This window comes from Ranitomeya variabilis, chromosome 1, assembly GCF_051348905.1.
Source record: "Ranitomeya variabilis isolate aRanVar5 chromosome 1, aRanVar5.hap1, whole genome shotgun sequence".
In the NCBI taxonomy this organism is placed as follows: Eukaryota; Metazoa; Chordata; class Amphibia; order Anura; family Dendrobatidae; genus Ranitomeya; species Ranitomeya variabilis.
Window position 1 is genome coordinate 687,494,737 of NC_135232.1, and position 22,721 is coordinate 687,517,457.

The 22,721-nt window shown below is 43.7% G+C and overlaps 1 protein-coding gene across 4 annotated transcripts; it reads left to right on the forward strand.

Moving 5' to 3' along the window:
* ZBTB1 (zinc finger and BTB domain containing 1) lies at window positions 1-22,480 on the forward strand. Of its 4 annotated transcripts, XM_077266045.1 has the most exons (5): window positions 1-116; window positions 10,740-10,889; window positions 11,144-11,256; window positions 11,359-11,502; window positions 17,452-22,480. In XM_077266045.1, the coding sequence occupies exon 5, from the start codon at window positions 17,470-17,472 to the stop codon at window positions 19,534-19,536; it is 2,067 nt and encodes a 688-aa protein (XP_077122160.1). In that variant the 5' UTR covers window positions 1-116; window positions 10,740-10,889; window positions 11,144-11,256; window positions 11,359-11,502; window positions 17,452-17,469; the 3' UTR covers window positions 19,537-22,480. The 4 variants fall into 4 exon arrangements, with proteins under 4 accessions (XP_077122160.1, XP_077122177.1, XP_077122168.1 ...); XM_077266053.1 differs by lacking the exon at window positions 1-116 and adding an exon at window positions 4,531-4,604 and having other exon boundaries at window positions 11,144-11,502; XM_077266062.1 differs by lacking the exons at window positions 10,740-10,889; window positions 11,144-11,256; window positions 11,359-11,502 and having other exon boundaries at window positions 3-116.
* Window positions 22,481-22,721: the final 241 nt, after the last annotated feature.

Genomic DNA, 22,721 nt, shown 5'->3' on the forward strand with positions numbered 1-22,721 from the left:
GGGGGCAGTGTCACATGACCAGGAGCCGCCGCAGATGTCCTGTGTTTTTGTGTGAGGAGATGTGACACAATACAGTCTGCCTGACAACCGGTCCTGAGGCGCTGACAACCAGCTGTGTGAGGAAGGCGAATTTGGCTGCCATAGTAACACTTTATAAGACGGTCATTTGCCATTCCTGAGCTGGGTGACCACCTTGTGTGAACCCCAGTGGCCACCGTTCCCATGACGACTGTTCTCCATTGGTTTCTGTGGCGAAGATTACAATTTTTTTTTAGTTAGTATTTCAGCATAAATTCTGCAGCAAAATCTGTTAGAAATCCCCTATTAGTCTTTATCTGGATTTTTTTTGAGGAAAAAAAAAAAGCTAAAAATACTCAACAGATTTTTTTTTTCCAGCATGGAGAAAGATGTTTTCAGTTTTCACGCATGAAAATATTCCTTGCACCCATGACAGTCTATGGGGTTGTTCACATGTCTGTGGTTTTAATTTTTTTTTTTTTGTTGCTATAAAGGAAAACAAAACAACCCATGGATTCAAATCCATTTTGTTGATCAAAATTTCCCATTTTAATCAATGGGTACAAGAAAAAGTCTGTCCACGTGTCAGCTCGTTACTGTTTGATGGGAAGAAGTTGGCGAGTTTATTTTTTTGCATAAGTGAAATGGTGATGCCACTTTAACTGGAAGAGGAGGGTATATGGACCAGTGATATGATCGGCAAATATACTCATCAGCGTACTGATGGGAAAACAGTCGGACTCTCGTATGCAAAAAAAAAAACAATGAATGAGGTCTTGCAGGAAAATTACTTTTTTGTGGGGAGTGGAGTGTTGCTGTTTTATTTCCAGGTTAAACACATTTTCATTATGTTTTACCTGTGCTAATCACCTGTCCATAAACTGCAGCGATTTGCATAAAAATAATGCGCTTTTAAATGGTAGGTTTCTTTATATTTGCCAGTCTCTATCTAACCGGGATAAGGGTATGTGCACACGTTGCGGATTCTCTGCGGATCCGCAGCGTTTTTTGAGGTGCAGAAACGCTGCAGATCTGCAATTGATTTACAGTACAATGTAAATCAATGAGAAAAAAAAATGCTTTGCACACTTTGCGGAAAATCCGCTGCGGAAACGCTGCGGTTTTTAAGAAATAGCATGTCAATTCTATTTTGTGAATCTGCAGCGTTTTTGTCCCCCCCTCCACTATAGAAAACCGCAGGGGTGAAAACCGCAGCAAAAACCCACAAAAAAACGCTGCGGAACCGCACAAAAAACTGCAGGTGCGTTTTCTGCCAAGAGAGACAGAATCCGCACCAGAAATTCCTAAGCCTAATCCGCAACGTGTGCACATACCTTAACATCAGCCTTTTTCAGTTTTCTGCCATGGAAATACTAGTCATCACAACGTTCGATAATGATTAACCCCGGAGCTTTTTTCGGTTTTGCGTTTTTGTTTTTCGCTCTCCTCCTTCCCAGAGACATAACTTTTTTTATTTTTCCATCAATATGACCATGTGGGGCTTATTTTTTGCGGGACGAGTTGTACTTTTGAACGACATCATTGGTTTTACCATGTCGTGTACTAGAAAACGGGAAAAAAATTCCAAGTGCGGTGAAATTGCAAAAAAGTGCAATCCCACACTAGTTTTTTGTTTGGCTTTTTTGCTAGGTTCACTAAATGCTAAAACTGACCTGATATCATGATTCTCCAGGTCATTATGAGTTCATAGACACCTAACATATCTAGGTTCTTTTTTTATCTAAGTGGTGAAAAAAAAATTCAAACTTAGCTTAAAAAAATAAATTGCGCCATTTTCCAATACCCGTAGCGTCTCCATTTTTCGTGATCTGGGGTTGGGTGAGGGCTTATTTTTTGCTTGTTGAGCTGATGTTTTTTAATGATATCATTTTGGTGCAGATACGTTCTTTTGTTCTCCCATTATTGCATTTTAATGCAATGTCGCGGCGACACAAAAAATGTAATTCTGGTGTTTTGACTTTTTTTTATCGCTACACCATTTAGCGATTGGGTGATTCTGAACGAGGCGATGCCAAATATGTGTAGGTTTGATTTTTTTTTTTATTTTATTTTGAATAGGGTGAAAGGGGAGTAATTTGAACTTTTTATATTTTTTTTTCATATTTTTAAAAACATATATATTTTTTTTTTTTTAACTTTTGCCATGATTCAATAGCCTCCATGGGAGGCTAGAGGCTGCCACAACTTGATCGGCTCTGCTACATAGGAGCAATGCTCAGATCACCTCTAAGTAGCAGAATTACAGACTTGTTATGAGCACCGACTACAGGGTGGCTCGTAGCAATCCGGCATCAACAACCATAGAGCTCTCAAGGAGACCTGGTTGTCATGCCGACAGACCGATGACCCCCCATCATGTGACAGGGTCACCGATGTGCGCATTTCTGTCCGAAAGTGCTTGTTAAATACTGCCGTCAGAGTTTGACAGCGGCATTTAACTAGTTAATAGGCACAGGCGGATTACGATTCCACCCGCGCCTATTGGGGGCACGTCAGCTGTTCAAAACAGCTGACATGTCCTGGCTTTGATGTGGGCGCAACACCGGGAGCCCACATCAAAGTGGGGGATACCGCGATTGGACGTACTATCCCGTCCGATGGCAGTAAGGGAATAAAATTGCAAAATGTTTGAAAAAAAAAATATAAACTTTGGAATTTCTTTATCTTATTAAAATATCTCCATCCTAAACAAAGGAGGGAATTTTTAATGTTCTTGCCTAAGGGTACCGTCGCACAGTGAAATTTCCATCGCTACGACGGTACGATTCGTGACGTTCTAGCGATATCGTTACGATATCGCAGTGTCTGACACGCAGCAGCGATCAGGGATCCTGCTGAGAATCGTACGTCGTAGCAGATCGTTTGGAACTTTCTTTCGTCGCTTGATCACCTGCTGACATCGCTGGATCGTTGTGTGTGACAGCGATCCAGCGATGTGTTCGCTTGTAAACAGGGTAAACATCGGGTAACTAAGCGCAGGGCCGCGCTTAGTAACCCGATGTTTACCCTGGTTACAAGCGTAAACGTAAAAAAAACCAAACAGTACATACTTACATTCCGGTGTCTGTCCCCGGCGTCTCAGCTTCTCTGCACTGTGTGAGCGCCTGCCGGCCGGAAAGCGAGCACAGCGGTGACGCGGTGACGTCACCGCTCTGCTTTCCGGCTATGGCGCTTACACAGTGCAGAGAAGCAGAACGCCGGAGGACAGACACCGGAATGTAAGTATGTACTGTTTGGATTTTTTACGTTTACGCTTGTAACCAGGGTAAACATCGGGTTACTAAGCGCGGCCCTGCGCTTAGTAACCCGATGTTTACCCTGGTTACCCGGGGACTTCGGCATCGCTCCAGCGCCGTGATTGCAAAGTGTGACCGCAGTCTACGACGCTGGAGCGATATTCATACGACGCTGCGACGTCACGAATCGTGCCGTCGCAGCGATGGAAATTTCACTGTGTGACGGTACCCTAAGGGAAGAGTCAGATGTACGTATAACTTAGATAATGATCTCATCGCAATGCTTGGACTGGCCGGCGGCTCTCCCCACCCGCGTCTGACCGTTGTATTTAGAAGCACATGCTGTCATACTTGGGCCAGGAGAGTCGCCAGGCAGTCCGAGTATTGCAATGCTATCACTGTCCATGTTATACAGCCATCTGACTATTCCCTAAGACTTTTCTAGGTTATCAACCACTGTTGCAGTGTAGCAGTGTGGCCGAGCATGTGCTGTTCTTGCAGGCTCCTTTTCATACAACACTAATGTAAAGCTGCTGGAGCACACGATTCAGCCAGCTTTAGTGTCTCTTTGCTTTTCCGAGTTTATGGCTTGGACCAGCAGTACCACCATGTCCCTGGTCCAAACTACTAATTTTTAGGTTGTGTACTGTCACTGGCAAGCAGAAGTCAGGGGAATGGTGCACTCCGAAACATAAAACTTAAAAAAAAAAAGCTAATGTGTGAATATATGCTAATTAGAATGTTTGGTGCAACCTGGGCGTGGCTAAGAAGCTCAATGCATCGTTCTGGACACTGGTCTTGCATGCCCTGCCTCCCTCACTGATGATGGACAAGTCAGCACTTTCATAGAAAGTGCTTGCTCCAGGCAAGCTACAGCTGTCAATCACCAGTGAGGGAGGCGGCATGCAAAACCAGTGGCTGGAATGTTCCACTGAGCCCCTTGGCCACACCCATTGTGCACTCTTATCAGCATATTTGATTACTTCCGTTTCTGCAAAACCAAGTCGGCGATTAGGGAACTAAAGGTGTGATTTTTATAAAGGGCTATATTTCCTAAAAGACTTGAGTATAAATTAAGCAGTCCCTCCATTACACTTATCCGGTTTCTTTCACAGTGACTATTAATTTAGCAATTAAAAACATGAAACTCGGATGAAAATGTGAAATACAAGGTCTCTCTTCCTAGTTTCATTCGTGTCTCACAGATCCCAATAGACTTATTGGTTGAGTCTGATCTGCAAAATGGATGAGAATAAGACTTCCTCTGACTCTCACAGACCTGTGACATGGACAAGTTTTTAATGTGTATGGATCAGTTAAATTCTATAGGTCAGTATGGTGTCAGAGAAAAGCAACGGGGAGCATCAGGACGTGTCACACGGATGTAACGGTTGTCACACTAAGGCCACAATCACGCTACCAGTATTTGGTCAGTTTTTTACATCAGTATCTGTCAGCCAAAACCAGGAGTGGAGCAATCAGAGGAAAAGTATAATAGAATCACGTCACCACTTCTGCATTTATCACCCACTCCTGGTTTTGGCTTACAAATACTGATGTAAAATACTGACCAAATAATGAACATGTGAACGTGGCCCTAGGCGTATACGATCACACTTCCATTTGTCTCTCATCAGAGAAAATTGGTCCGATTATGCTAATCATAGTGATCTAATGTTGTTCGGAGGTGGAGAGAAAAAAAAAAAGTTTCTCCACCTTTCCCATTTAGTCTGTCCGTGATGATCGGATCGCACTCAGATGTCATGTTCCATGTATGTCCAACATCACAGATTCAGCACCCATCCAAACATACTGGAAAGCATCTGCATGAAAATACAGAAATGCTCCAGTACAAAGGGTGATTCCACAACACAATCTTTATGTAGAATATAAATTTTTACTGGAAAAGTCTAATGTGAATGTTTCAGAGATGCAAACTTTACTCATAATTTATTAACTTTTTTAAAGTATTTATATTGTGTTGATGTGGCGCCACCTATTGAGGTTACGTGTATGACTCTTTTTTCCCCTTTTTTTGTCTAGTTTTTGGTATTTTTCATTATTCTTTTAATGTTTTTAAAGCCTATTTTATGCATTCTCCTGTTCTTTTCCTCTTTTTTGTTTATTGTTGATGTGGTTTAGGCTTTCCAGATTATTTGACTGATTCATCATTTCATCAAAATTTTTGCACCAATGTATTCCTCCACCTGGAGTAATTTTATGTACACTTGAAATTGTTTGCAAATTTTATGATATTTTGGATCGCAAAAAAAGTGTGTGTGTATATATATAATCAATTTTTTTTCAAAATTCATGGAATATGTGAGCTATTTTTTAAAAATTTGATGCCAAAAAATTTCAACAAACACCAGAAAAAAAGGAAAGTGACTTAGGCTACTTTCACACTAGCGTTAACTGCATTACGTCGCAAATCCGTTTTTTTGCCGAAAAAACGGATGCGTCAAAAAAGTGAAAAACGTATGCAACGCATACAGCATTTCGACGGATCCGTCGCAAATCCGTTAAACGTTTCCGTCGAAAATACTGGATGCGTTGCATACGTTGCATCCGTTTTTACCATCCGTTGCATCCGTTTTTACGACTGATCCGTTTTTAAAAGGGAGGCTCCCAAATTTGATTGGCTACTGGAAAATATGGAAAACTATATAGTTACTGTTTTTACAGCCCATCTTTGAGGGTTTTAGTTTTGTGGCAGCGATGGAAGGTGTTCTTGTGAGCATTGCTAGTTTGGTTACCGACATTATCTTTGAGACGAATCGCCTGGATATCATAGTGCGGGAGAAGGAGGCGGCAGCGGAAAAACGGAGGATGCTTCTGCAGCAACGGAGACGGAGGCGACTCTGGATACATCCGATTAATGAACTACGGATGATGATAAAGGGATCCAAACCCTAACCCTACCCCTAACCTCACCCCTAACCGTTTAATGAACATTTTCTGACAGTCATAGTGCCACGTATTTCAGTGCCACGTATTTCAGTGCCACGTATATAAGTGCCACGTATTTCAGTGCCACGTATATAAGTGCCATGTATATAAGTGCCACGTATAACCACGTAGTTATAGTATTTATAGTACGTGGCACTGAAATACGTGGCACTGAAATACGTGGCACTTATATACGTGGCACTTATATACGTGGCTGGCTGGGGTCTTGTGGCTGGCAGTCTTCTCTCTGGGTCTTGCTGGCATATGTGGGGTTGAAGGCCCAGGCCAGGTTTATATAGATTTGGGGGTGTCTGGCCAATTGGCAACAAAATCCAGCTTCTGAGCATGCTCAGTGCAAAAAAACGTATTGCAGCGCTGCATTGCGTCGTACGACGTGTCCCGACGCATCCGTCGCTCATAGGCTTCCATTGTAGCCAACGACGTATGCCACAGGATGCGTCGCGACACGTTTTTTAGGCGGAGACAAAAAACGTTACAAGCAACGTTTTTTGCCGACGACGTGTGGCCAAATTTCGACGCATCCGTCGTAAAACGGACACGACGTATGCCAATCCGTCGCAATACGTCGCCAATACAAGTCTATGGGGAAAAAACGCATCCAGCAAAAACTTTTGCTGGATGCGTTTTTTCTGAAAAAAGACGTTTTGAGACGTAATGCAGTTAACGCTAGTGTGAAAGTAGCCTTAATGTGTATTTTTTGTTACTTTCATCAAAAAAAAATCTTGACTTTTCTCACTAGTCATCTGTATGCAACTCCTGTTTTTACAGCAGCAGCCATTAAAGGGAACCTGTCACCCCGTTTTTTCGATATGAGATAAAAATATGGTTCAATAGGGCCTGAGCTCTGCTTTACATTAGTACCTTTCATATCCCCCGATTCCCCACCTTTGCAGAGAAAATACCTTAGTAATCTCTCCATTTTCGTCTGTCAATCACCCCGGTCCGATAGGCGGGGCCTAATCGCTGATTCTCCCCACCTCTGGCTTTGCTCTACGAATCTTCTTTCCGGCGTTGTTTTCTGCGCCTGCACATTCAAGTGGCGTCTTGCGCGTGCGCAGTATGTTTTGCCCAACAGTGGGCAAAGCATTCAACTCATTATTGCGCATGCGCCGGCATTTTCCTTGATGTCCTGTGCCCCGAGAGTCTTTCTATGCTTCCGGGGCACGGAGCATAGGGTCAAAAGCCGGCGCATGCGTAGTAATAATTTCATGCTTTGCCCACAGTTGGTCAAAGCATACTGTGCAGGTGCTAGAGGCTAATTCAATGCGCAACCGCAAAAAACGACCGCGATCTGTGCTATTCTCAGATCTAGTTACGTCTGACACGCCGTGGAGTGGGGGGGAGAGATAGCAATTATGCCCCGCCCATCGGACCGGGGTGATTGACAGAAGAAAACGGAGAGAATACTAAGGTATTTTCTCTGCAAAGGTGGGGAATCGGGGGGGATATGAAAGGTACTAATCTAAAGCAGAGCTCAGGCCCTATTGAACCATATTTGTATCTCATATCGAAAAAACGGGGTGATAGGTTCGCTTTAATAATTTATAAGACCATTTGCAGTTTCCTATGTTAAAGAATTGCAATGTATCCGTAAATGGATGCTACATGTATGGTGTCCGATTTTGTTAGGCTACGTTCACATTTGCGTTGTTGGGCGCAGCGTCGTCGAAGCATACCAACGCATGCGTCATGCGCCCCTATCTTTAACATGGGGGGCACATGGACATGCGCCAGTATGCGTTGTCTTGCGTTTTGTGACGCATGCGTCATTTGGGCGCAACAGTCAGGGCACAAGCGACGCTACATGATGCAGTTTTTCTGCGTCAAATTTAAGGTAAATGAGAGAGCATGCGTCACAAAACGCTGCGTTGTGTATGCGTTGTGCGTTGCGTCGTCAACGCTGCGCCCAACAACGCAAATGTGAACGTTACCTTAGATGTAAATGGGTGAGTTGTGGCACCCCAGGAGTCCGGTTGCCACAGTGGCATTGCCTCCCTCACAGGGGGTGATGTCATGCCTGGAAACAAGGAGAGGTCCCCTTATCAGGTAACACTAGCACACTTTCCTGACTCCAGTCCAGAAGGGAGAGCTCTAACACCCGGTTTCAGGGGAGCTCCCCTATAAGTTCTGGCCTGGAGGCGGATTTAGGCCGGGGTCACACTAGACCGTAATACGGACGAGTGCTATGCGCTAAAAAATCGCATAGCACTCGGCCCAATGTTAACCTATGGTGCAGCTCCCATCATCCGATATTTTCTCCACCGTATTTTGGATCCGAGGGAACTCGCAGCAGGCTGCGATTGTCAGCGTATCTCGGCCGAGACTCGCCAATGCAAGTCTATGGGTGCGAGAAAAAATCGGATTCCACACGGACCAGCAGTGTGACTTGCGAGAAATACGCAGCGGTGTTAGAGAAAAGCCGGTAATTCAATTGCCGGCTTTTCATTGTTCCTGCCTAAACCCGACAGGATATGAGACATAGTTTACATACAGTAAACCATCTCATATCCCTTTTTTTTTGCATATTCCACACTACTAACGTTAGTAGTGTGTATGTGCAAAATGTGGGCGCTGTAGCGTGTAAAATAAAGGGTTAAATCGCGGAAAAAATTGGCGTGGGCTCCCGCGCAATTTTCTCCACCAGAGTGGTAAAGCCAGTGACTGAGGGCAGATATTAATAGCCAGGAGAGGGTCCATGGTTATTGCCCCCCCCCTGGCTACAAACATCTGCCCCCAGCCACCCCAGAAAAGGCACATCTGGAAGATGCGCCTATTCTGGCACTTGGCCACTCTCTTCCCACTCCCGTGTAGCGGTGGGATATGGGGTAATGAAGGGTTAATGTCACCTTGCTATTGTAAGGTGACATTAAGCCAGGTTAATAATGGAGAGGCGTCAATTATGTCACCTATCCATTATTAATCCAATTGTATGAAAGGGTTAAAAAACACACACATTATTAAAAAGTATTTTAATGAAATAAACACACAGGTTGTTTTAGTATTTTATTGTTCTCTCAATCCATCTCAAGACCCTCGCTTGGCAAAATAATAAACCCACAATATACATACCCTCTCTGATGAACTGTCAGGTCCCACGAGGTAATCCATCTGAAGGGGTTAATTATTTTACAGCCAGGAGCTGCGCTAAAGCACTGCTCGTGCCTGTAACCCCCGGGGATTGAAGGAAAGCTGGGTGATCTGTACTCACATTGAGTTGCGGTGAGGCGCCCTCTGGTGGATGAACTCATATGAACTCGAGCGTGGGATCTTTTCCAAAGCTCCAGTTCATGAGAACATCCACCAGAGGGCGCCTCACCGCGACTCAATGTGAGTACAGATCACCCAGCTTTCCTTCAATCCCCGGGGGTTACAGGCACGAGCAGTGCTTTAGCGCAGCTCCTGCCTGTAAAATAATTAACCCCTTCAGATGGATTACCTCGTGGGACCTGACAGTTCATCAGAGAGGGTATGTATATTGTGGGTTTATTATTTTGCCAAGCGAGGGTCTTGAGATGGATTGAGAGAACAATAAAATACTAAAACAACCTGTGTGTTTATTTCATTAAAATACTTTTTAATAATGCGTGTGTGTGTGTTTTTTAACCCTTTCTTACAATTGGATTAATAATGGATAGGTGTCATAATTGACGCCTCTCCATTATTATTCTGGCTTAATGTCACCTTACAATAGCAAGGTGACATTAACCCTTCATTACCCCATATCCCACCGCTACACGGGAGTGGGAAGAGAGTGGCCAAGTGCCAGAATAGGCGCATCTTCCAGATGTGCCTTTTCTGGGGTGGCTGGGGGCAGATGTTTTTAGCCACGGGGGGGGGGGGGGGCAATAACCATGGACCCTCTCCTGGCTATTAATATCTGCCCTCAGTCACTGGCTTTACTACTCTGGCGGAGAAAATTGCGCGGGAGCCCACGCCAATTTTTTCCGCCATTTAACCCTTTATTTGAGCAGCTACAGCGGCCAAATTTTGCACATACACACTACTAACATTAGTAGTGTGGAATATGCAAAAAAAAAAAGGGATATGAGATGGTTTACTGTATGTAAACCATGTCTCATATCATGTCGGGTTTGTGAAGGAGAAATGAGAAGCCGGCAATTGAATTACCGGCTTTTCACAGATATCACGCTGAATTAAATATAAATACAGAATATATATATATATATATATATATATATGTGTCTCAATGAGATATATATATATATACTTATATATACTGTATATATACTGTATATATTTTTTAACGAACATTTGAGCACATAAATCCATTAGATGTCGGGTTTGCAAGCCTGCGAGAAAATCTCAGCATACGGATGCCATACGGATGTCACACGGATGTCAAAGGGATCATTTGATGCGAGGAAATCGCATCCTCGCACTGCACACGGATCACTGTTTTGGAAACATTTGTGCGATTCTCGTCCGTGAAAAACGGAAAGTTTTTTTATATGTTGTGTGTGTCCCCGGCCTTAGTGTGAGTCTGAGAGAGTGAGGGAGAGGAGAGAAGTCGAGAACCTGGGGAGTGGAGCTGTGACCAAGCGCACCCCAGAGCTGAGCGCTAGCAACTGGACAGCGGAGTCCATTATCTGTGCCCCGGACTGCACCTGCAACTATCAAGTAAAGGTAAAGAAAACTACAGTCCTTGTGTCCTCCAGTCATTTCCCGCACCCTCAGTCCTGCACCCCCAAGTCCACGATCCCTTACAAACTATACCGGTAGCCTTTGGGCCCCACTCCACCTGTGGGGAGCAGAACCATCCCAGCTGCGTCACCAGCGGTCCCCTTAAGCAGCATCAGCCACTCATTGCCGAACACCACAGGTGGCGTCACGTTAAATCCCCTACAAACGGTCCCTCATCATTTTTATTACCCGCCCAGGGCCACGGACCGTGTCACAGCTGCCGTGACGACTCCCTGAAGAACTGTCCGATCCGGTTCTGAGTGCCCCATGGCCCTAGCGAGCGTCGCAGAGTCTTATCTGATTTTCAGAAGTAACGTGATTTTTTTTTTTTTTCACATGCAGATTCGGTAAGTGAAAAAAAAATTGCTCATCTGCTCTATTGACTAACTTTTTTTTTTTTTTTTATGGACAGCACCCAGACCAAAAATACAGTCATGCGAAGAACTAGCTGGTGGATTACCATGACAGCCATTACCCCCCCATCACCAACATCTTTGATATTCTACATACTGCATTGCTGAAATATTCAAGTCCCCTATAGGGGCTTAGAAAACAAGTAAAAACATTTTCATCAATAAAAAAATTTAACATATTTTGTATCACATCTATGAAATAAGTTAGAAATTAAATTACCCATATGGGAAATACCTTAAAGAAAAAAAAAACCTAGATTGGTATTTCTTGGTCTTGTATGACCTTCAAAAAAAGCGACTATCACCCTACAATTGTATCAGTAAAAATGTAACCTCAGAATGTTTTTGAACCACTTATATAAACTATAAAGCTACTTTCACACTAGCGTTAACTGCATTCCGTCACAATGCGTCGTTTTGCAGAAAAAACGCATCCTGCAAAAGTGCTTGCAGGATGCGTTTTTTCTCCATTGACTAACATTAGCGACGCATCGCGACGGATTGCCACACGTCGCAACCGTCGTGAGATGGTTGCGCCGTGTTGTGGCGGTCCGCCGGGAGCAAAAAACGTTACATGTAACGTTTTTTGCTCCCGACGGTCCGCTTTTTCCGACCGCGCATGCGCGGCCAGAACTCCGCCCCCACCTCCCCGCACCTCACAATGGAGCAGCGAATGCGCTGGAAAAATGCATCCACTGCCCCCGTTGTGCGGCGGAGACAACGCTAGCGTCGGGGACCTCGGCTCGATGCACTGCGACGGGCTGAGCCCGACGCTAGTGTGAAAGTAGCCTAAGTTTGGTATCACCATCATTGTATTGCTAGAGAATCATGCTGTCTTTATTCACCGTGAATACCATAAAAACACCCCCTCCAAAAAAAAACGATGATGTAGCATTTCCCCCCGCCCCCCCCCCCCCCGTTTCACATTTTCCCCGTTTCACATTTTCCCCGTGCAGTATATGGCAAAGTAAATGGTGTTTCAGATTTTGTGGAGAAAAAAAGTGGACAGAAAAATAATAAAAGTTGTTGCTTGTGAAAGATGAAATAAAAATGGAAGTGCCAAAAATGAAAATTCAAAACCCAGGCTAAGAACAATGAGCAAACACTGTGACCCTGCAGTAAGTAAGTAGTAATGCTACATGTAAATAACATGGGCTTAGTTGACACTATTATGATTAAAAAAAAGTGTAACAAGCCGTGACAAGGTGTACCCAATCGGGATGGGCCTCTATATTGTATTTCACCTCTCTGTTTCAGAAGGCCTCACTAGACCCAGGGCTGACATATCCGTCCGTGGAAAGCTATACAGACAAAACAAAATGACAAATCGCCACAATTGGAAAGGTTCATACAAGGTGTGACCTGCGCTCTCTTCCTGCTTACTCTAGCTCATGATCATCTACAGGCATTAGATTGCAGGGTGGAAGTGGCATTTCCCGTCGCCTCCCTTTTAGAAGCCTAGTAAATCATAAGGTAGTTGTTATTTATGCAGTTCCCCCAATACTTTGCTCTGGCCATTTCCCGTCTAGCACTGACTGTGTTACTTGTCAGCGTCCTGCAGGGGGCGTCAGGAATCCGAGCAGCAGACATAGACGGAAGAAGCTGAGTGTGGCCTCCCCTTCCCCTCAATGCTCTGGGGCAGCGAGGAGATCGGTGATTGAGTCACTGATCGGGGTCACCGTCAGGTGGGATTCGGGGTTCTTGCTGCAGGGGGCAGCTCTCTGGCATCAGGGCGCACAGACTCTGCCAGCCATACAGCGCTTGTCCAGGCTGTGCCCACCACTCCAGAACAGCCATATTTGCAGGCAGCCGGAGCCCCTCAGCAAGGTGAGTGCAGCTTCTCCTTCCTCTGTGGTCACTATGTGATGGCAGCAGCTCCTGCACAGAGCCCACACCACTGAGCAGCCTGCCACTGCACAATGTACTCCCACACTAGGTGGCTACTGTCAGGGTGGAAGGGGCTAGTTCCCGGGGTGCAGTTTTGATTGACAGGCCATAGCCACCAGCAAGTTGCAACTCATAAGAGCAGTGCTATTGGCTGTCTGGGGGATGTGACGTCATGTGATGACAACACAGAGTGGAGGGGTGGGAGGACATTGCACCCCTTCCTGAACCCGTGGAGTCACATCTCAGACTGACCGGTGGACCGAGCCCTCTGCACTGGAAATTCTATCTCATTGGCCGATGTTAGATAGCCGGGAGATTATGATGGGGTGTCGATAGAATTCATGTCACTTGTCATGCTGCAGCAGCCATATCTGCAGGAGTATATCTACAGGCCAGACACAGGGGTCTTAGTGCATATGGGGATTATACAGGGGTCTTGTTCTCGGATCTCCCTCTTATGTGCCGGAACTGCTCTATGGAGAACAAATAGGGCTGTCATAAATGTTTTGGGGGGTCAAAGGGGTTTTTCTGCATTTGACTACCTTTGCGATTGCTGTAGACTTTGGAGTGGCAGGATGCATGCACTATCTGTGCTCTTCATCTCCTCCTTGTAATGCAGGTGCTCGTTCAGGTGATTGGTGCTCCTCCATTGGATGTTTGATAATTTCTTATAATCAGAAGTTCTTAACGGGAACCTGTCACCCCCAAAATCGAAGGTGAGCTAAGCCCCCGATGTATCCTGAAGACGAGAAAAAGAGGTTAGATTATACTCACCCAGGGGCGGTCCCGCTGCGGTGGGCGTCGCGGTCCGGTCTGGGGCCTCCCATCTTCTTACGATGACGTTCTCTTCTGGTCTTCACGCTGTGGCTCCGGCGCACTTGGTCTGCCCTGTTGAGGGCAGAGCAAAGTACTGCAGTAAGCAGGTGCCAGCCCTCTCTGACCTTTCCCGGCGTCTGCGCACTGCAGTACTTTGCTCTGCCCTCAACAGGACATACAAAGTACTCCTGCGCCGGAGCCGCGGCGTAAAGACCCGAAGAGGACGTCATCGTAAGAAGATGGGAGGCCCTGGACCGCGACGCCCATCGGATCGGACCGCCCCTGGGTGAGTATAATCTAACCTCTTTTTCTCCTCTTTCAGAATACATTGGGGGCTTATCTATAGCATTACAGAATGCTGTAGATAAGCCCCTGATGCTGATGGGCTGAGCTCACCTTCGATTTTGGGGGTGACAGGTTCCCTTTAAGGTGACCATAAACATTAGATAGAAGGTTGATGGCCTCCTCAAATGGATATGCTGCATGTAACACTTATCCACTGTATCCCCCCGCTGATCACTATATGTTGGTCCATTCATCAGATAATCAATAATTTTGGTTGCAATTGTCTGTTGTGATCATCTGTAGACTAATGTATATATCCATCTGTGCACACTGTATCCTCTGTCATCAGCACTAACTGGATGTATCATGCATTGCTTGCATTTTAACATTTTGCGCATACTTAGGCCTCATTCAGACATATGTTTTGGGGTTTTTTTGCAAAAAAACATTCATTTTTCATCACTGTACTGGATTCAGTTTTCATGTATTTTTGGTCCATATGTCCATTATTACCATCATCGTGGCATCTGTTTCATCGCTGACTCAGATCATATACAGGTAAAGAAAATTGGCACACACTCAGGATAATGAGGGAGCGAGGTGCTGGTGTAATGGGCTCTAGAAGCCCCAAATATAATGAGAAATATATAGTACACCGCACACTCTAAATGTATATGATGCAATAGTGAAAATTTATTAAATAGCATGAACAACTATGTGTTTTGAAAGCGACCAGAGGTAATTATGACGTTTCGGCTCTACCAGAGCCTTAATCACACAATCGCTTTATTATGCAAAAGAGAAGAGGATAGAGATCCTTGGAGATTCGAAATGCACACTTTAAGCGCTTATCCACTGTGGATTCTAAACCGCAATAGAATGCCCTGATCTGGGATCTGGAGTTGTTAGTCTGTGAGCGGCGCTCCCGCGCCCTGCTGTTAGACAGACTAACAACTCCAGATCCCAGATCAGGGCATTCTATTGCGGCTTAGAATCCACAGTGGATAAATGCTTAAAGTGTGCATTTCGAATCTCCAAGGATCTCTATCCTCTTCTCTTTTGCATAATAAAGCGATTGTGTGATTAAGGCTCTGGTAGAGCCGAAACGTCATAATTACCTCTGGTCGCTTTCAAAACACATAGTTGTTCGTGCTATTTAATAAATTTTCACTATTGCATCATATACATTTAGAGTGTGCGGTGTACTATATATTTCTCATCAGATCACATACACACATGTCTGGTTTGTTTTTTCCTATACAGTGAAAATCAATCTGCACACACTTGACACATGGATGGCGTCCATTTACTGTCCGTTTTGTTCATCCACTCATTGATTTGAAGAGGCGAGTTTCATCCACAACATTCTGTCCACAAAAAAACACAGACATGTGAACAGCCCCATAGACTTTAATATAGCAAAGAGAAAAAAAAATTCAGGTCACCCGTTTAAAGGTTCCTCTATGGCAACATGTACACATCAGAGCTGGAAAACCAGATGGTAAGCACGGGCGCCACAATGTGTTTAATCCTTGTAAAACTCTTCCGTGCAATCCTCGGTAGGGAAACCAGTTATATTGCAGATTCTGGAGTGATCCCCTCAGTGTAGAGATGGTCTGCTAGCTGCTTGTTCCATGTTGGACTGTAACCCAGTTACAAGTTCTATCCATGAAACCGTCATAAGCATGGCTATGAAATTTCCAAAATGTAAGCTGCCATAAACAGCATCTTGAAATCCGTATGAAGCAATCAGAGACAAGGGAGTTTTGTATTGGTACTGCCCAATGGTGTGTATGAAGATATAGTACATACGGTACTTGTCAACAATGGACACCTAACACATGCCTCTGCTGTATCCCGAGGTAATGTTATATGGCTGTAACAAATATTGCACCCTTACCCATGATAGAAGAAGGTTGTCGCCAGGGGATGAAATAACGGATGGGGAAACACTGACACTTAAAGGGAACCTGTCAGCAGATTTTGCCGCTATAAGATGCGGCCACTGCCTTTCAAGGCTTATCTATAGCATTCTATAATGCTGTAGATAAGCCCCCGGTCCAACCTGCAAGGGAAGAAAAATACATTTTATTATACTCACCCAGGGGGGCAGTCCTGTGCGGTCTGGTCCGATGGGTGTCGCTGGTCTGGCGCCTCCCATCTTCTTGCGATGCCGCCTTCCTGCTTCTTCCTCACTCCCCAGCATCGGCGCTCCTGCGCAGGCATACTTATCTGCCCTTTCCCAGCACCTGCACACTGCAGTACTTTACTCTGCCCTCAACAGGGCAGAGAAGTACGCCTGTGCAGGAGCACGATGCTGGGGAGCGAGGAAAAAGCAGGAGGGCGGCGTCACAAGAAGATGTGAGGCACCTGACGCGGACCTGCGACACCCATCGGACCGGACTGCCCCCGGGTCATTATAATATAACTTACTTTTCTTCACTTGCAGGTCGGACCGGGGGCATATATACAGTATTATAGAATGCTGTAGATAAGCCCTGAAAGGTAGTTGCCATATCTTATAGCGGCAATATCTGCTGTCAGGTTCCCTTTAAGGCTCGTACATATGTCCAATTTTCTCGTACAAGTTTTAGGCATGGTTTTCACGGATAGCACTCGTACCTATGATAGTCTATGAGGCTGTGCACATGTCCGATATTTTAAATTTTTTTCTTTTCCCCAGACCGAGTGGTCCTCTGAAAATATCAGAGACGTCTGATTTTGATCTGAGGCTCAGATCAGAATGTTAATGCAAGTCTAAGGGTCTGTGAATAAATCGGACAGCACTTGGATGATATCTGATTTTCACAGATTGACCTATAAGGCAAGGTGGAAAAACTTTTGTTTTTCTCTCTCCATGTGCAACAAAAACTGATGGATTGTCCACCACTTGGACAGCTGCCGCTGATGGGCTGCAGTGCTCACCTGCCATTAATAAAGCTAAAAACTGGTGCCATACACATGTGGAAAAAAAAAAGACATACGTATGACATGGATGAAAATGGACTAGTTATGTATTTGCTCATCTGAAAATGGTCTAAAGTGCATCATATGATAAATTAAGTTATATCACAATTTTATTTCCTTTTCTTTTTCCCATAAAGGTACCGCTGAAACAAATCATGATGGGAAAAGCAAGCCACTGCAGTTATGTACTTCAGCAACTCTACAATCAGAGAGAATGGGGGTTCCTCTGTGATTGCTGTATCTCTATCAATGATACCTACTTCCAAGCCCACAAGGCCATCCTGGCCGCCTGCAGCTCTTATTTTAAGATGATGTTCATAAATCATCCGCACACCATGGCACAGATCAATCTCACCAACACCAAGATCACCGCCGAATGTTTTGACTTGATACTACAATTCATGTACCTGGGTAAAATCCTCAAAGCCCCAGAAACTTTTGAGCAGTTGAAGAATGCCATGAGCTACCTGCAGCTCTATGTTATCCCTGACTGCTTGGAAGACATACAAGATATCGATTCTTCAATTAAATGCACCTCTTCTGCATCAAGTAGCCTGACTAGCAAAATGGTTTTTGGCGTCCGAATGTATGAAGAACCCACTACAAAAAGCAGAGAGGAACCGAGCAGGTGGCCCTCGGAACCTGCATTACCTGTAAACACTGTTCCTGAAAAGCCAACTGAAGCCAGCATGCCTTCCACGCTGCGTAAACAGATGCAGAACATCTGCAAGAAAACCCCTTCCCCAAAAGTGTCTAACCCAAGAGATCGTGGGAGCAGACGCTTCGGACGCAGTTACACCTGTGAGAGTTGTGGCTTTGCATTCAGCTGTGAAAAACTTCTCGACGAGCACTCTCAAACCTGCACAAATAGGCATTTCTTCCAAAATAGGGAGAACTCCAGTAACGATCAAAGCCAGAGCGGCAGTGAATCACCCGTTTCTAAGTTTTCTCCAACCCAAGACAACATGCAAAGAGCAGACTCAAGTCAGTGTTTAGAGGCGTCTGTGTCTTCTGAAAGTGCAAAAAATACACTCATCAGTCTAGACCAAATAAAAACCGAAACGATAGACACTACTGAGAAGAACTCGGTCATTATAAAAATCGAAGCTGATGAGAACTCCATTGTGGATATGGATGATATTAATATTGTAAAAATCTCAGATAAAGAATATTTTGAGTCTTCAGACATTGATGAGTTAGATGATGATGTTGATGAGGCACTCAGCGGCTATTACGTCAGTGAACAATATAAAAGTATGAATCCGAAATCTGTCAATTTGCATCAAGCGCTGGGTAGAAAAGATGTTGACTTTCTAGATCAAGATGGTGCAGAAACCAGCGAGGCTGCATCTGAAATGGCATGTGAACTTTGTGGTGTGACAGTCACCGAGCATGACCTGTCCTCCCATTACCTGTCTCAACATATAGAAAATATATGTGCCTGCGGCAAATGTGGGCAAGTTCTTGTGAAAGGTAGACAACTTCAAGAACACGCTCAAAGATGTGGAGAATCTCAGGTGCGACCTGAAACCGATGGTAGACATATCGATGAGAGGATGCACTTTGAAGACGGCGTTGAGGAATCCTCAGCAATGGGCGAGGTGCTAGCAGACATGTGGGATGACGTAAATGAAGGGGCTGTGAATGCCAGAGAGGTTTATAAAAATTCCTCATGCCCTTACCGTTGCCCTAATTGTGGGCAGCGGTTTGAGGCTGAGAACCTGGTGGTAGAGCACATGTCTCACTGCTTGGACAATGAAGTCTTCAGAGGTTCAGTTTCTGATGACACCGATAAAGATCATCGAAGAAAGCATTTCTGTGACATCTGCGGTAAAGGCTTTTTCCAGCGCTGCCACCTTCGAGAACATTATACCGTACACACCAAGGAGAAGCAGTTTTCATGCCAGATTTGTGGAAAGCAGTTTTTACGGGAGCGCCAGCTCAGGCTGCATAACGATATGCACACGGGCATGGCTAGGTACGTTTGCTCAATTTGCGACCAAGGAAACTTTCGCAAACATGACCATGTGCGTCACATGATTTCCCACTTGGCAGCAGGCGAAACTATATGTCAGGTGTGCTTTCAGATCTTCCCAAATAACGAACTTCTAGAAGAACACATGGATACTCACTTGTATACTTGTGGAGTTTGTGGTGCAAAATTTAACCTGAGGAAGGATATGAGGGCACACTACAACTCCAAGCATTTTAAGAAAGCCTAGACTGTAAAATGGCTACCTATATGGAAAATAAACCAAAGGTCTAAAATGTATACATGATTGTCTAGTTTTGAGATCTATAGTGATGCTTGAAGGCTTGAAAACCCTTCAGAATTTTCCATATTTCTGCATATATTTTTTTCACAGAATCTAAAAGTAGATAAAGAGAACCAGATCAAACAATTGAGTTAAAAATATTAGTCTGTAATTTATCATTGAGGAAAATAACTCCAAAATTGCACATCTATAAGTGGAAAAAGTTTGAACCTTTGCGTGATCCCCCTTCTAAATGTAGCAGCCAGTAACTGCATGGCAGCCGTCATGGCCCAGATGCAGCAAAACAGGCCCAAACCAAGATACCACCACCACCATGTTTCACACATGGTAAGAGGTTTTCATACTTTTATTTCTCCAAGCATAATGCTTCTCATCTAAACAAAAACATTATGTTACAATAGTCATCTGTCTTGATCTAAGTGATCCAGGTGATCATTAGCAATGACTTTCTCCTTCTAAGGCCGGGATCATACATGCGAGAAATACGGCCGAGTCTTACATATTAATACCTGTCACTGCCGCCAGCACTCCGGAGCGGAGCGTGCGGCCGCATAGCAATACATGGAGCCGCACGCTTCACTCCTGAGTGCCGGTGGCAGTGATAGATATTAAGATGCGAGACTCGGCCATGTTTCTCGCATGTGTGATCCCAGCCTAAATCTGCCATGCATAACATTGTTGTTCAATGCCTTGATGGTGGACGCATGAACATAAAATTGTGTAAAAAGCTTTTAGTTGTTTATAGGTTACCTTCGGTACCTTTTGAGATTGAGACCTTGTGGACTTATATACGCCTTGCTCTTGGGGTGATCTTTTTGGTCGACCTCTGCTGAGAACGGTAATAATGGTCTTGAATTTCCATTTATACAAAATTTGTCTTGGCTGTGGATTGGTAGAGCTCAATAGGAGAATCATGATGTCTCTATATTCTGCAGTACTGTGGTATTGCAGAATATAAGCAATCAAACAGTTGCAAGGTCAAGTTTCCTTAGGGGATTATAAAATAAAGTATAATTTGGAAAAAAAAGTTTTGAAAAATCTAAATAAATTTAATTGCCTCCCATATTAAACACCAAAAAGAAAAATGCAAAAATTGCCTCTTTTTGGTTGCTGTAGTTCCTATAAAAAATACATACATTTAAAAGAGATAAACCTCATATGTACTCCTAAATTATGTCAGTAAAAACATGAGTTCAGCTCGTAATAAACAAGCCCTCAGACGGCACTAAGAATGAACAGAAAAATTAAAAAGCTAGGATATGTGTACACATGCACACAGTCTTTTAGACTCCAGCGTACCTGCTACGTTTTTCAGGCAGAAAAAGCTTCATGAAAACGTCATCTCTGCTTTTCTTCAAGCATCTCAATCGTGTGGTTGTGGTTGTGTTTGGCAGCATTTTTTTACTTGTATGAAACTGTGAGTGGCTTACAAGCAGAAGCCACCTGAAGAATGGTCAGGTCACTCCTACAAGCAGAAGCCAGATGGAGAATGGTCGTGTCACTTCTAGTAGAAACCACATGAAGCATGGGGTCACTTCTTTTAACTGCTGTGCGTCTTTACAAACATGAGGTAGTAGCTCAAAAGCCTGAACTTATGCACAGTCTTTATTATATTCCAGTCATATGTTCATTCATTTTAATGGTTTTTAAGCGCTTTTTCAGGCACTGTGTGCACATATCTTTACGTCTCTCAGAAAATGGCAATATATATTTTTTTTATTACAAATTTCTGAATTGTCTTTCACCACTAAAATAACAAGAAAAACTGGACATGTTAGATATCTTCATAAATCGTACTGACCTGGAGAATCATTTTGCCAGATAATTTTTCTGCAGAAAGAAGTGCTTCAAAAAAAAAAAAAAAACAATGGCAAAATTGCAATGGTTTTTTTTCACAATTTATCCTAGTTTTGATTTTTTTTTCTCCTGTTTTTCAGTACAAATTATCTAGTAAAATACAGTACCATGTAAAGCTATGGGAAATGAAATCCGCAGTGCACATGCTGCGGAAAAAAAACGTGCGGAAACGCAGCGGTTTATTTTCCGCAGCATGTCAATTCTTTGTGCGGATTCCGCTGCGGGTTTACACCTGCTCCAATAGAAATCTGCAGGTGAAAACCCGCAAAGGAAACCGCAATAGAAACCGCGATAAATCCGCAGTAAAAACTGCAACGGTTTTGCACTGGGGATTTATCAAATCTGCTGCAGAAAATTCTGCAATGGAATCCGCAGCGTGTGCACAAGCCCTAAGAGTTCACATACTTTGGCAGCTCACGGATGTGATATTGGATCATTTTTCTCACTAAAATAAAATAATAAAGTGTAATAATTTTTTAGTTGTTTGTGTAATTTATCTACTTTTATGTCTTGTGTGAAAATCTGATGTAGTTTAAGGTAAAATTTATGCAGAAATATAGAAAATTCTGAAGGGTTCATAAACTTTAATGCAGCACTCTGTGTGCGAGGGTATATAAATACATTAGTGATTGTGACGGGGTATCCTGTTAAAATGTATCTGATATTTTATATTTTTTTGTTTTAAATGTTCATAGCCTGTTACAAAGCATTTCTTCATAAGGAAATGTATGTAGAACTGACAGAATGTATGATTGCTGCCTTTCTACCCCGTATATACAGCATGATTTCTTGCCATGTTTGGTGGCGTGTGGAATTACTGTAAAGCATAGCACCTTTTTATAGTATTTCAATCTCTTTATGTATTCCACTTGTTCTAACAGATTTTATAATCTAGGGAGCCCTTATTGGTACTAAATGAATATTATACACAATAATAAGTATTTATGTATGGGTTTTTTTTGTGTAGCACCATGCCATCACAAGAAAATACAAAAACAAGAAACAAGTGCAATTAAAAGAATTGTGGAATTTCTATTGGATACTTTTTTTTAAAGATAGGATGTTATTGTTGTCAATTTTGGCCGGTTTCATACATCCATGAAACAAGGGCATCGGAAAAATTGTTCGACCGCCAGGTCTCCTGATGTGATCTCTGCTCTTTTGGAGGACTCTCTGGTTTAACTTTCATAAAATAAAAAATTGAAGACCAAAAATATTTGCAGGACCCTGGTCGGTGGTTTGTGGTGGCTGGCGCAGAGCTGTGCAAACCACAT

Excerpts from the sequence above, each read along its gene's own strand:
- ZBTB1 (XM_077266045.1), top strand. The coding sequence starts at position 17,470 with ATGATGGGAAAAGCAAGCCACTGCAGTTATGTACTTCAGCAACTCTAC.